At 40.9% G+C, this 15,278-nt stretch overlaps 1 protein-coding gene across 1 annotated transcript in view; it reads right to left on the bottom strand.

Moving 5' to 3' along the window:
- Positions 1-8,947, bottom strand: part of FREM1 (FRAS1 related extracellular matrix 1) — a gene marked incomplete at both ends in the record, with an annotated part of 61,481 nt that extends 52,534 nt beyond the window's left edge. The window contains 5 exons of the mRNA XM_082497719.1: positions 1,027-1,350; positions 2,030-2,226; positions 2,648-2,949; positions 3,773-3,867; positions 8,717-8,947. Coding sequence (XP_082353845.1) covers positions 1,027-1,350; positions 2,030-2,226; positions 2,648-2,949; positions 3,773-3,867; positions 8,717-8,947 — 1,149 coding nt within the window. The remainder of the gene's footprint in view (positions 1-1,026; positions 1,351-2,029; positions 2,227-2,647; positions 2,950-3,772; positions 3,868-8,716) is intronic.
- Between the last annotated feature and the right edge of the window lie 6,331 nt (positions 8,948-15,278).

Raw genomic sequence — 15,278 nt, 5'->3', positions numbered from 1 at the left:
CTGTCTTATCAGATAGTTGTTTTATAACTATAGTTATTTTATAACTATCAGCATATTTATATACTCCTTTAACTCATTTCTCTTCCTCTTTTTTTTTCTTTTTTAAGACAATTGCTTATTTCTCAGAGTGCTGGCACACTGCTGAATTACACAAAATATCTACCAGTACTGGTTACTGAAAAAATAACGTAACTCTATACTCAAAGTAGGAGACATTGGCTGCCAGCACTCTGTGGCAGGTGTGAAGGGAGAAACATCGCTAGCAGCCAACGCAGAAAAGATTGAAGTGATGCTCTATTCACTCCCATATAACATAAACGTATTCCTGCAGCCTTGGTCTCCTAGATTGGCACTGTTTATTTACTCACTCACTCCAGACCCTGCAGGTACCAGCCTGCTCTCCTCATTTTCATCCCATTCTTTGTGTTAGTGACATGCTTTTACTCCTCCCAGCAGGAACTGTTGGGAGTCCTTTTTTGTTATTCCTATACCACCATTGCCTCAGTAGGTAGGCTATGAGATCAAATGGCAATCCTGACATTTAGCTGGTCCATCATTCATGGCTTTAAATATGTTACCTGTCCACAGGTCACAGGGATCAGTACTGTCACATGGGGATAAAAGCTATGTGGAAAAAGCAACACTGATCCTTCCAAAGGCTCTTGGGTAGATCTACAAGCAGTGTTATTCCTCTATTCCTCTCATAAAAATTAAAAAACAAAACAAAACAAAAAAAAAACCAACCTGTTGAAATATTCTCAGTCAGAAGGGTTAAAAATATTTCAGTGAAAAGAAATTCGTAAGCAGTGAGCAACAAATATCTGATTTGTGTTAGACAGTTGCTCTGATGAGTCATAGGAGAAAGTGGTAAAAGTTTTTACCTCTGCTCCTACATTACATATAGTTAGATAAACATCTTTTTTTGTTGTTCTGAAAAATATCTGTTACAAATGAATGCATTTATTTATAGCTTACTGAATCTCAAGGAGATGAAAACCAGCAAATGCTCATACGTTACACTGTTACCTCATAATTCCTCCTCTCTGTGCAGCTGTTATTTGGAGGCTGATAAGCAATGAGCATGTCACTGAGATCTTTCCACGTGAAGGAGCCAACAGGCTTTGTGTGGTCAGACAGATGGGTGATGAAGCCCCGTGGAGGTGGCTTGGTAATGTTGAATACAAGCAGGGACTTCGGAGTTTCGTTGTCTTCAGCATCAACTGTTGCGGTTGTAATGGGGGTTAAAATAAATTGATCTACTTCCAGGATGAACTTTGCCGTCGGGACAGCTTTGGGTATTTGATTGGGAATAGCACCTTTAATCTGAACAGGGAGCCATGCATACTCAGTCTGCAAAAGGAAAAAAGGAGGTAACTGAAAGGACAAAGTGAAGCAAACAAAATAAATTCGATTTCTGTTAGCTTCACAGAGCTAATTGGGGTACATGTTAAAGCAATGATTATTTTGAAAAGAAAATTTGAAGCATATTAATGAGAAAATGCCTAATGTAAATATTTAGACCTCATTAAAAGGTCTTCCATATTGACTAGTCTTATTTGTGTCCTTAATTCTGGGCTGAAACAAATTTCTTAACTTGATGTGAGCTTAATGAATAACTTTACCTGACAGAAACATGCACAAGCCGTTAATTATTATTAACTGAATATGTTCACACAGCTCTTAACTTATTAATTACTATAGAAGTAGAAGTCAGTGCAGCTCCTGCAGCTCCTTTTTTCCTCCTAAAAAAGGTGGAATTATGCCAGATTTGATTTTTCTTTCAGGGTAAACTACTTACGTCTGCCAGTAAAAAACAGAGGTATTTCTCTATAGCAGTAATGGTCTAAGCATAGAGGCATGGAGGTAACGCATTGCATTTGCCCAGCTGGAAATGTTGTACAAACTGAACAAACTTTCAGGATCACTGTCTCTTTTCAATCTTTTCAAATGTGAAAAGGAGCAACAATTTTATTTTTTTTTTTTAGACAAGGAGGACAAGCAAATATTGTAAGGTTGCGTAAAATTCTACCTTGTGCAGAGTTTTGCTTCTGCTGTCTGTGAGATCCAACCTCACAGGAATATAATCGGTGTCAGGAGAGGGAGGGTTAAGGTGCTGATATCGAATCCCCATCCTCAGAAATTCTTTGCAGCTCATTTTTGAGTTGTGAATGACTCCCACTCTCAGCATGCAGCTCCCGTTTCTGCAGGGCTGGCCCAGGCTGTGCTCTGTAACCCAACAGAAGAGATCATGAAACAGTTACCAGAGCAGAAACCGACATGGGAAGCCTGTCCATGTAGCTAAATAACTCTGATAAAAAGCCAGTGCAATAAGAATTAGGACTCCTTTCCCAACTTTACTTTTCCTACAGGATTTTGTTTTCAGCTGACGTTTTCCAAATCCAACGTCCCTTGGTCTCTTGGGTAGGCGCTGCCTCCAACAACTCCCTGTCCTGTTTCTATTGAGTCTTGGCACTCTCAAAGCCATTACATTGGCCCACATGACTAGGAGCCAAACACAGACACCATTTGGGGGATTACTGACTCATATCTGTGATCTGCATTGTGCCCCACACAAACTTCATGTCCCTTTCAGTCTCCACAATAGCTCAGGCTGTTCATTAAACTTCACAACTAAAGCACATCGTACCCGGGCCGGGGAAGAAGCTCTGTGGCTGATCTCCACGAAGCTGCTCTTGCTGCACTTCCCCAATAATGAGCTGGCCATAAGCAGGCAGGTGAGTTTCCGAGGAGGTTATGGAAATGGTGCAATCCAGATTTATCTTCCTGTCATAGTCAAAAGTGAGGATGTTCTTGTCAATCACCCTGGACAAGCCATAGTACTCAGGGACCTCCAGAGCACGGGAACGCATTTTGATGATGTTACAGTCTGGCTCGAGTAACTGCACATGGAGGGTGAATGTTTCTACAAATGTTTCTGTTTCAGTAAACCTGCAGGTGATAGAAGGAAATTTATTATGCTTCATCCTATCTTCTGTTGCTCTGTGAGTTTGGCATTGACCTCACCTTCTAAACTGAATTACTTGAACACCTTTCTCTCAGATGCCCTCAAACCCCAGATCACCAGAGACCGTGAGGTTGCAGACACGCTTCCCACCTCTTCATACATGTAAAAAAGGTGTTTGTGCGAAGGAAGAGATTACTCACTGAGTACATGCAATGGTCTATGTCCCTATCATCAGGACAGCACAGAAAATACAGTGCTCTGAAAGTGCTGTTGTAATTTTCAATAATAAAAAGAAAAATCACTGGTTTTCTGTAATGAACAAGCAATGCAGAATATTTATTAATGCTAACAAACACATTATTTGAGCGTATCTGAAATACACTGTGACAAATGTTTCTGTAAACAGATGGTCACTTGTTGACTGATGATGCCGCTACTGGATCTGAGTAGTTACAAGATATACAGGAGGACGTGCTTTACCATGAAAAATGGACTGATTGCTCTTCCTGAGGGCAGCTGTGCTCCTGGTAACAGCAAAATGTGATATGGGCACAAGCTTGAACATAGGAAGTTCCATCTTAACATGAGGAGGAACTTCTTCACTTTGAGGGTAGTGGAGCACTGGAGAGAGGTTGTGGAGTCTCCCACTCTGGAGACATTCAAAACCCGCCTGGATGCCGTCCTGTGCAACCTGTTGTAGGTGACCCTGCTCTGGCAGGGGGGTTGGACTAGATGATCTCCAGAGGTCCCTTCCAACCCTGACCATTCTGTGATTCTGTGATTCTGTGATCTCCTGCCGCTGCTTACCTGTACAGCCTAAGCATAACCACGTCTTCATCTAAAATCGGACAGCCATTGTGGGTATATTTGACTTCATTAGGAAGGAAGTGACAGTCAAAAACCTATGAAGGAGAAAGAATAGACTAGTACAATGCTGTCAAGGATGTTAACTTCAGGCTTCTGTTCCACTTCTCTCTGACTGACAGGAATGCATCAGCCTCAGGGAATTTTTAACCTGGAGTTGATTTCCCTGAGTAGGTATTCACCTGTTCTGTGGTCTCCCAGTGAGAGCCAGAGCAATCACTTTAATGTGGGGCTACTGGCACTCTACAAGTAGAAAGGGAACTGGCATGTTACTGTGATTGTGTCAGGCTGCCAAGTCCCTCCTCCAGCACAACAAATCGTTTGAGCGCACACTTCTCTACCACTGCAGCCTGTGGACTTATGGTTGCAGTTGTATTCAGTGGGACAACTGCAGTGGATGTGAAAAGACAGCAGTTCCTGCAGTGTAATGTTGGATTTATTAGCTTTTAAAGTTGCTCATGGCAGTAGCTAGATTATATAGTAAATCCTGCTTTGTGGCCACTACCGCTGGACTACAAAAATACAATCCTGTGAAACTTCTCTGTTGGAAACTTTGCTAGCTCAGATTTGTTACATTTTTGGAACACTGACTTTGCACCAGTAGCCTTTTACCAGATCAGATGTCATCTCTATGCCACACCAACACCCAGCCCCAATGCCTGTGTAATCCCACAGTATAAATGCAAAACCAGAATTTCTGTGTCATGTCCACCAGGTAATTCAAAACAAACTCATTCTTATGACATACCTGATACAGTTCAAATTTGCCAACCTGTCTGGCCACAGTTTAACCGTCTAAGCCAGACACTCGTTTCAGGCTGATTGTTTTGTTTAATGGTTTGTTGACTTGTGAAAGTAAGGCAATGAGGAAAAATGCCTGACCCAAATGGAAAAAAAGGTTGCTTTGAAGAGTTCTGACACACCCATTCTTTGGAGAATTGGGGCATACGATTCAGATTCTGGAGCATACGATTTTCATGTCTTCACATATGCCAGTTTGCAAGCCTGGCAAATTACAATTCCCGTGCAGCTGTATTTCTTTATAGAGTTTAACAGCTGAAAACTCCTAGCATTGATAAGACCATGTCTATGCTATCCTTGTGACGACAGGGAACGCCTACACAGCCTATGCATAGATGGATGATACTCATGTCATACCTACAGAGAGACAGAGCATATTCCTGTCAGCAAGAAGGCAAAAGCTAATCATTGCATTTCCTGAGTGTCTCACTGTGAAACTAAACGTGGTTTTGATTTTGTTTTTATGGGCAGTATTCACACATGATTAGTTCTTCTACGGGCTAAAATAAAATCTGTTCAGCATTCATTAATAGACCTGATAAGGTCACAACTAAGAAGCATTAATATACATATGTTGCTGACTGACAAACCACATCTTTTTGCAGAAATAAGAGGTTATTTCCTACTACCAGTCATTTCTTAAAATACACCAAAAGAATCATGAAAATGAAGGAGCTTGCCTGATTTACCTACATCTCCCCAACAACTTTGGAAGACGGTGAAATGGTAGGGCGTTTTTAGTGAGGTTTTGAAATGTTGACTGGAAGTGCAGTGTATAGAGAAAGTCCTTGGATGCTCTGACTTCCAGTATAAAAGTACAATAATACTTTATTTCCTAAATTAGTTCTTAATGTGTGGTTAACTGAAGCACCTCACGACCACTTGGTGGCTTTACACGAAAGAATAGAACATCTAGTGACCTTTGTTTCTTTCTAGCCATTACACAGATTTACAACTTGCATCTTTCTATAATGGAAAAATAATTAGAGTTTATCAGCTTTCATTATTACTGGCAGTGTCTATTTCCACTGAAGTTATTCTCAGACACTCAAGCTATGTGGCAGCTGTTCTATATTCCTAGTGATCTTTAAATGTATAGCCTGATTTTAACTTTAATCAAGAAGTGCATTGTACAAAGTCTTCTTTTTTTTTTTTTTTTAAGTAATGATTTAGTTGATTATCAGATACACAGACATGGATTTACCACTCTGTTCCTATTGGCTAAAATAGTCTTGGAATATTCCATAATATATGGTGTTGTGGAAAGTATGATTGATTTTATTTGTTGGGACTGCTTAAAAAGGAAGGACAAGAACAGTTTGTGAAAAACAAAATTGCTTTTCATAAGATAAAAGTTTTGTCTATGTTGTGGCTGTTCTGTTTTATATTGTTTTCAAATGTCACAGAAATATGTGTTTCATTATTTTTCAGTATTTAAAAAACAACAAATACGTCTTTTTCTTACTTAATGTCTTTTCTTTCCCGGTACAAGCTAACACGAAGGAAAGTGATAGTTAAGTAATTAATTAGATGATCCTAAGTGATAATGTACAAAAAAGAAAAAAAAAGTATGGTAAGTAGTTAGGTGGTGCGTTATCTTAAAGAAAAAAAAAAACTATATTCTACACAAAAGCCACTCATATTATAGCTTCCAGTAGTTTAATGTTGTACACCAAAGATGAGATTCTTCACTGATGTAAAGCAGTATAAAGCCCTCAAAATCAGTAGGGTTTTTGGTGATATGCAGGTCGGGTTTGCACCTGACAATGAGATCCTGCTCAGATGATGCATCCCTGTTCATATCAGAGCAGACTGCCTACAGCAAAGGAGTTGGTTTATCATATCAAATAATTCATTTCTTTCTTTCTTTCTAAGACATCATTAGTTCCATTTCTTAATTGATAACAAGGGGATGGAAAATGAAGGACCTTTCCACAGAGGTCTGTTACCACTAACTGACAGTCATTTTATACATGTATAAGGCACAATCTGCTTTGCAAAAAGAAACATCTGTTTTATGTTTCCTAATATGTTTTCCTTTTATATGAACAGGCAACTCTAATTGTCTATAAATTTGCTGGGCAAGACAAAGGAGATCTAAATCTTTTCCTAATTACTGTCGAGCTTTGTTTTTTTCCACTTCAATTGCTTTTCAATTACAATTTATAATTAAATTGTCATACATTCCTAGGACATTACTCACTTTAATGGCAGTAAAACAGATCAGACCAGAGACGTTTTCTTGCTGAGAATTTCCTGGTAGAAAGAGCATCAGTGGCACCGGGACGGCCGGACTCTGGCACCTCTTTTCAGGAATGGTGAAAGTTCAGGCAGCACTTTTCGGTGTCTGGCTCAGGATTTTGTCATTTAAAACAGAAGCCCTCAACTTACAAATGCCGGCTTAGTCTTACCCAGCAAGAAAATATGACTTGAGATAACCAGACTGCCTGCCTTACTGGCAGCCTCCTTGGGAGACTGCATGTGGTGGTGTCTCGGGCAATCCCACCACACCACAGCTGCGGAGAGGAGGAGAAGACACTGTGAGCAGCCACAGCCCCTCTCCAGCCTGGTACCCCAGGGCCACCTGCCCAGCAGAGCTCACCCCTCCAGGTGAGGTGTGCCAACAGCCTCCAAGAGCCGTGTTCGCCTGCCTGGGCTCACATCAGGGCCATGGAAGGACGGGCACTTAACAGAGGTGTGGTTGGGCGTGGGGAAAGGCAAGGGCCCTGGGCATTTTGGAAAATAAGTTATGGTGAATACACATCTCCTGGGGTCTCCGGAAAACTGCCTCTGACCCTGTGCTTGAAGCATGTCAGGTTACAAGGCACAAAGTGGCTTTTTCAAAATACCTGCGTCCTACTGCGTGTAGAGGCTGAGGCAGAGTTCGAAAGCAAAGTCACTCCCTCAGCCAGCCAGCTCATCTACAGAAAAGGTTTGCCAGCCATAAGACACGTAAGTCTCTCTGTTTCTCCTCAGGGGCCAAACTAGACTGGGGAAGCGGAGAGGGGGGATTATGGTCAGAACCCCTGTGCTGACGGAGAGCAAGCCCTGGGGAAGTCTCAGCAGAGGCACTGCACATCTTGGGGCCAGTCCTTAGGGAAGATCACACATCGCCCTGCTCACCACCTCCTGTTTGCCCTGGTGTGCCTCTGCTCTTTCCGAGTGCTGGTTCAGCTGAAGCACTCGTCAGTGGTCTGCAAAAATAATGATGATGACCAAGCTAGAAGCTTTGAAAAATCCACTGAGGCTGCTGCTCCTGCATCCGCCTTCACAGAGACCACCAGAAACCTCAGAGAGGATGTTTAAAACAATATACATATGCAAACATATAGATCTGTGTGCTGTATGGTGCAATTAACAAAACTTTTCTAAAATAGACAAAACCAGTTTTGTTATGGTTCATTAAAACCATTCATCTTCTATCTGTACCATTACATCGTCATGTCAATTACTTCCAACTCCTTCCTGCTGTGACTCAGGTGGGGAGATTTGTAAGGCAAATGAGTAGAAGAACAGTGATATGTGAAATACATTTCATTATTCCTACAAGCTTGAAATTTTAACAGAAAACATTTTTTTTTAATGTATTTGCCATCTGTTTGCAATTTAGCTGTTGCAGAGCAGCACAAACAACTGTGTACACAATGTGCTTATTGTATGTGATGATTTTTTTCTTAATTGCTCCCTAAGTCGTGGCTGCGTGACAAAAATGCAAAATGCTCTAGCGGTCTATGCATTACCCGAGGGGCACTGGTTACCCTCATGGTAGAAAAACAAGCAGCTGAGAGACTGGAGGACATCTCCTAACCGAAAGTTTTGAAGTACCCATTGTCTGCTTGTGAAAGGAGACTCTCACTGAGCCCACTTTCATACGCTCTTTGTTACTGAGCTCAGCTTTTGGATTTCAGGGGTGCTGGCTACTGTCAGCTGGCTACTTTTAGGAAAACGCTGAATCTCACAACTGTTCAGTTTCACGCCTTTTAGTCACCACCCAAAAAAAAAAAAATCAATAAAGCAGCTCTTCCTAGTTTCTCCCACACCTGCACACATGTGGACACTCAAAGCAGCAAAACAGAGCCCAAATACCTGTGGAGTTAGTTTCCCAACCCTCTGTGTTATTGGCTCATTAATCACAACTTCTACTTTGCAGACATCCTTCTCTCTGGGGATGGAAAACTTGAGGTCATCTTCTGAGAGGAAGACAGACTGTCCCTTCCTCACTTTCACCCCAAGGTTGACACTAATAAAGGAGGAGCAGACAACTCTTAGTAGAACAGGCAGCAGTAGAAACAACCAGATTTTCTCGAAAGGCTTCATATTATGAGGGGATGCCAGCTCGTTTCCTCCAGTGAAAAAGTTCTTAATAAAAGAAGTCTTCTCTTTCTCCACTAGCAGATTTTCACCATATAATGGAGGACTAAAACATTAGTCGCGGGTAAAAATGTACCACATGTTTTCTATTAAGATGCATCCCTTGACTGAAATTTGGACAGGGGCCTTTCAAAATATCCTTGGGTTTTTATAAAATTCATTGGTCAAGCCTGACGAAATGATGAATGTGTTCTCATAGTACTTTTAAGGTTTGTTAATCCTGGAAAAAAAAAAAAAAGAGAAAGAAAATTTATATAAGGTGTTGAGCAACTATTGGTAAAAAAAAAAATAACCACAAAAAAAATTCCACCATTGCTTATAATTGCAGTTCATTTCAAGCACCGGATTAACTTCACCTTTGAATACTATTAAATGCACACACGGTCATAAAATTTGCTATGTACCAATGAGATTTCTCCCTCAATGGATCAGCTCTCAGTATGAATTCCAGGTACCTTCGATTCGTATGCACATGCAAACACTTGCTACATAGGTTCCTTTGTTACTCGCCTTTTTTACTGCTGGAGTGACTAGATATTAATAAAAGGGTATGAGCATCCAAGTAATTTGGAAGTGAAGGAGTAGGCATTCATCCAAATTCAATATACCTGAAAGTAGGAAAGAGGGAGAGTGGCCTTTTGTTAAATGTATTTTTGCCATTGAATGTGGGGGAAAAGAATTCAACCTTCATTTGAAAACACCTTGATAGTGTTCTATTCTTCCTACTATAGCGAGTAATTATGCCAGGATGTCAACATAGAAACGTACAATATGGCATGACAAAGCTAATTTTTTTCTTTTTCACAAAATAAAAAAGAGTAATGGTTCTGGGGCAAATTTAGTGGAAATGAGGAACAGAAGATAATATGGAAAATAAAATTACACAAGCGCTTCATGCCCCCAGTTACAGTTAATTTTCATCTTTCAAGTTTATAAACTCATAAGAAAAGCATAGTTCTTCTGACATTGAATAAGCACTGCTAAAATTATGATGAGACCCTAATTTCTACAACCCTCCAAAGTAACTGAATGCATGGCCCAAAGAATAGGCAGTGGTATTGATTCAATTAAATCTGGTAAGATCAAAAGTAATTTCAAGCTAGTAAAGCACCAACATTCCTTCAGTTTGTTGTAAATTTTTAGTGTCTTGACTACGTATTTGCACAGTCTAAGTTAACCTCAACCCTACCACCAGCAGTGAGCTTTCCTGAAAGTCCATAAAAAACCAAATCCAATTATCTCTTTATTTAGTTCAATATTATTATCAGATAAGTGTTCACTCTACTGTTGCTGGCAGGTTAACCTTCTGAACAGCCTACAGTTGTATGTACATATCTGCCCGGTTTTACATTTAACTGACCAAAGAACAGCAGTTAAGAATTTCTTAAGTTAAGAATTTAAATTATTCACTTCCTAAAGTAACACAAGACAGATCCACTCACTTCAGCCCAGATTCAAGATTGAAGACATTGGGACTAACATATGTTTAAAGTTAGATGTATGTTGACTAAGTAGTCTGGACCACAAATCTTAACTCTAGTTTTCTAGCTTTCTATTTGAAAATATCTCCATTTTGGTCTAAAATTATGCGGCCAGATCAGCCTGAACAAAATCTGAGAGAAGATGTAGAATTCTAGCCAGAGGAATGGGAATGAAATTGATGGTTGAAACTTTTTTAACGTGTTCCAGAAACAAATCAAAATCTCAATTAATTTTTAAAAAAGTTTACTTACACAGACAGATTTTAGTAAAATCCAGATATATAAATGTACTTGGTAATTTTTGTTTCTTTCTAATGGGATGGGTATATACGCATGGCACTTCATTGAAATAAACAGATCTGAGACAGCATTCCACTTCCTAAAATTCACAGTTTTGAGACACAGTCTGAAATCCTATAAAGGACAACTTGGAAAGAGGGAGAGGAAAACAGATTACACTTCAGCCTCAAAGTGAGAAAGTATGGTTTGCAGCAAATGCACCCTTTTAACCTGAATATCTGACTGGCATTTATCACATAGTGCACGGATTGCTAGCATTTATCCAGTGTAATCCATGTTTCCTTAAAATACCAGCTGCAAAGTATGGAAAGATGTTCTGAGTGAAAACCTTCGCTATTGCTGTGCCCTCTTCCTATCTCCTGCCTCGAACAAAGTGAAGACAGGGCTGAGGGAAGTGAAATAACTTCCTCGGCATACGTCTCAAGAAGATGCTCTGCCTAACATCTCCTCTGACTTCAGGCATGCCGGGATTCTTGGCCAGCAGGAAGCTTCTGGGACAGGGACTGCAATGAATTTAAATCCTTTAACTCCAGCCCCTGAGGAAGAAGCAATGCATGAGTAAGTCACAGCTAGTTTCAGAGAAGACCCAGTGTCTTCATCCATAGAGAGGGTCAGATGATAAGAGAATAATTAGGAATTTTTCACTCTGACTAGGACCTGGCAAAGTGCTAAGAGGCAGTCAATGACTCTGAAGCATAGACACGGTGATTTACAACTCATGACAATGCCAGTAACTTCATGCTCCATAATACCAGGCTGGACCATGGATTTACACTGCAAAATGCCTTTATTCACAGAGCACTGAGTACCTCACAAGAAATGATAAAATTGAAGCCTGGACAGTTTTGACTTTCTCCACTCCCACATGGATATCTACTACAAAAAGACATTATAGTTCAGACACAGCCTAATCACCAGTTTAGAAATGGCACTGGTCGGGAAGTGTGCTGTTTGCACCTTACGCATGTCCTTCCAAGAAGGGAAAGCCAGCTGTCTCTCTCCAACAGAGTCATTCATGCAGAAACATCTGCACCCCAACTCTGATGAAGGCCAGGTTGATCTGTGTTGTGGTGCCTGCCCCATAATCCCCAGCACCGGGTGCAGGTATAAACCTCAGGCACAGGCGGTGGTTTCTTCGCTGCCTTTTCTTACTCTGCATCAAACACTAAGGACAGAAAGGCCCCAAGAGGAGCCAATTTTGGCCAATTTCATGGTGGGTGTGTGAGCCATTCTCTGCTGTGAAAGTGGTCCCATGTTGTCCCTTATGTGCTACAGTTTTGCTTTGACTGCTTTCGCTTGCAGGTACTGCTCCTGTATCACTATACACGTGTTTGTCCCATATGTTCCAGCAATTGGCCCTTACTTGTCAGCTGCAGGGCTGTCTCCTTATGTGGCCAAGTGAAGATCTTGAGAAGTAATACCTCACTTTCTCAAAAACTTATCCAATGACAGCAAAAAGAAATGTCAAGAGATCCTTTCAGCACCTAATGGCAATAAAATGAGAAGGTTTTGGAGTGAATGCCGTCAGATTAGCATTCTCCCCTTTGTGTGAAGAAAGCCATTGCTTCAGCAAAGTCACGTGTGTGCTACATGGGACTTATGCTGATCCACGGTGACAGTACATTGCTCTCCGGCAGCTCTACAACCACTGGTGGTGCTGCTTCCATATTCTGTGGCTGCTTCAGACTTCCTTACAGCCTCCTTACTTCTCTATCCTAAATACCACAGCTGAGCCCAATTCATCCCTGCTATTCCTTGGCGTGTCACCTGTGTATCCAGAATGAACTGAGGCACTATTTAATTCCAAATGAACCACAATATTTCAGATATCCTTAGAGGCTTAATGAGATAATGGTGTTCATAAACGATATACTAGGAGAATCAGTGTTTTTAAACCAAGCTGTTTCCTCATTGACTTTCTAAGGGTTGATCTATATGGCAAAACATCTGAACCAGCTTCAATTGCACTGTGCACTGTGTGCCTACAAGCTCCAGAAAGCTACCAGCTTCAGCCCCAGAAAGAAAATACCCATGTCAGTTCAGTGGTATATCATATATTCGTTGTTATCCCTCAGTGGGGACGGAGCGCGTGAATTATGAGGTGAGGCCGAGACAGCTGGATTTGTTCAGCTTAAAGAAGAGAGGGCTTATTGCTGGTTTTAGGCACCTAGCAGAAGAGTACAGAGAGCCTGGAGGTGCACAGCAAAGGGACAAGACGCAACCCACAAAATTCACAATAAGGGAAATTCATATTAGATATTAGAAAAAAAAAAACAAAAACAAAAACAAAAACAAAACAAAAAAGCCATGGTAAGCATGGTCAGTGGAATGGGTTTCCCAGAGGTGCTGTGGAGTCTCCATCCTCAGAGATATTTGAAAACCAACTAATCAGGGCCTGAGCAGCCTGGTGTATCTTTGAAGCTGGATTTGACGTAAAAGCTGGCAGTGCTGAGAGCAAGGGATGGGAGCAGTTACCTGCAGAGGTCTTTTACACCCAAAATCATGTGATGTGTCTAAGCTGAAATGACAAAGCTGTCTGGCTTCCAGAACCCAAGTTAATTACCTGGTGTATTTTTGCAAACACTGCATTGTACCCCACACACTCTCCAGTAATTCCCATGAGATCTAACATAAAACACACTCTCCAGTAATTCCCATGAGATCTAACATAAAACCATACCAGTATAAAAAATATGGCAACAAAGAAAGATACCTCCTTTCCCATAATTAGAGGTAGACTGGCCAAGCTGACCCTGAGATTTGGGAGCCTGGAAAAGGATTCTACCTCTGGTTATTTGGAGAATGGATATTCTCCTTGGTCCCTGACATCACCCTGAAAATGCGTTCAGGGTATTGCACAAGGGACACTCAACAAGGGGACCTCTGAGGAGCTCCTCATCTGCTGGCAGACCCCTGCCTCACTCTGCAGATGAGCCCAGGGGAGGAGGCAGAGGGTGAAGTGGCCTCTGAAGAGGCTGTGGATGTGAGTCTGAAGAGTTAACAGAGGGACAGACAAGCCTGGGGACAATTTAGGGGAGGGTTACTGAGAACTTCACATGTGGTTTCTTAAAATTTTCCTCCAAATACCAGAAGAACTAGTTTTCTCTCAGGGCTGCCAGTGCACATGTGAGAAATGATGCAATGGCTAATTACAAACATTAGCATTGTCACCAAATGCAACAGGTTTTCAAGATTCTCTCTCTCTCTCAAAAAAAAAAAAAAAAAAAAGAGGAAAGAAAAACTTCCCCAAAGGAACTCAAACACCACTGTAGAGTTATCATCATTACAAAATATCTGACAAAACTTTCCATTGTCAAGTGTTCATTGCCTTTTGGAATCTGGAGAACTGTTTTAAGTCTCTAAGAGCATCCATGAGTTACTGATAGCTAGATGTCCTTCCCACAGCAGACTCTGAAGACAACATATATCTGTGCAGGACCCATCCAGACGTACATGTACAAAGTTGTGTGTCTCTAGATCCATGCCAAGTAGATCTGCTATTTTAGGTAATTTTTGAAGTTTTTCTTTTGTCATTACAACTCCTGCATGAATGAAGTCTACTTCGAAGAATGCAAATATTATGTTGGTGGGAGGGTTTCCAGCACTTCTTCTCTATTTAGACATTATAAACATACAGATCCCTGAGTCTGATTCTGAGGAGGGCTAATGCGGTGTAAATAAAAATTAATCCCAATGATTTAGATAGCTAGCTACCAGTGCAAAACGACTGAAAATAAGATCAGAAACAGCACCACAAAATCTCAGTTGTAATACCCAAAACCTGACTAAAAAATCTGTAAACACTAGTGACCTTGAGCCAAGTCTCAATGACATCCAGTCTTCAATGGGATTTGGATGAGACCGTAAGGGTTTTCTCTGTGTGCGACAAAATTTCTGGTTGCCTGGGAGATTTCACTGAACAATTGGATCCAAAAGTACCCTCTTCTTTTGCAAAGCTTGAAGGGGACTATGGAGGATGATTGTTGTGGGCTGGGAGTTGGACTGATTTGTTTTAATGAACACCAGAAAAAGTTTACAAGAAAAAGAAAGAACACAGGATTTTGGTTTTTTGGGGGGGGAGAGGGTGATGGGATTAAAGAAAACAAATAGGAGCCTTCCACAGTTTCTAGGAAACAAAATGAATATTATTACAGCAATTAAAACTTAGCCCAGGGCAATGAAAGGATCCTAGGCCATTAAATTAGGGGGTTGTCGCTTCAGAACCTGCAATTAACACATGCGCCCCTTGGACTATTTGCTATTTAATGTTTTTGTTCTGTGCACTACAAACAAGGATTACAGGTCACATAGAAGCTAATTATTCAGCAAGGTATTTTCTGAGTTAAGGAACGGTAGATAACAGTTCCCTTCTTTTTTTCCCCTTCTCAGTTTTGGTCTGTGAACAGAAGTCCTATGCACTTTTTGACAAATTCTGTACACTTTTTATCAAAGTAAGGAAACAATAAGTGTTTCATTGCATGGTCAATGAATAGACC

The sequence above is a fragment of the Vanellus vanellus genome (assembly GCF_965231255.1).
Source record: "Vanellus vanellus genome assembly, chromosome: Z".
NCBI classification, from domain to species: Eukaryota; Metazoa; Chordata; class Aves; order Charadriiformes; family Charadriidae; genus Vanellus; species Vanellus vanellus.
Note: the sequence above shows the minus strand (reverse complement) of the source record. Positions and strands in the feature narration are given on the sequence as shown.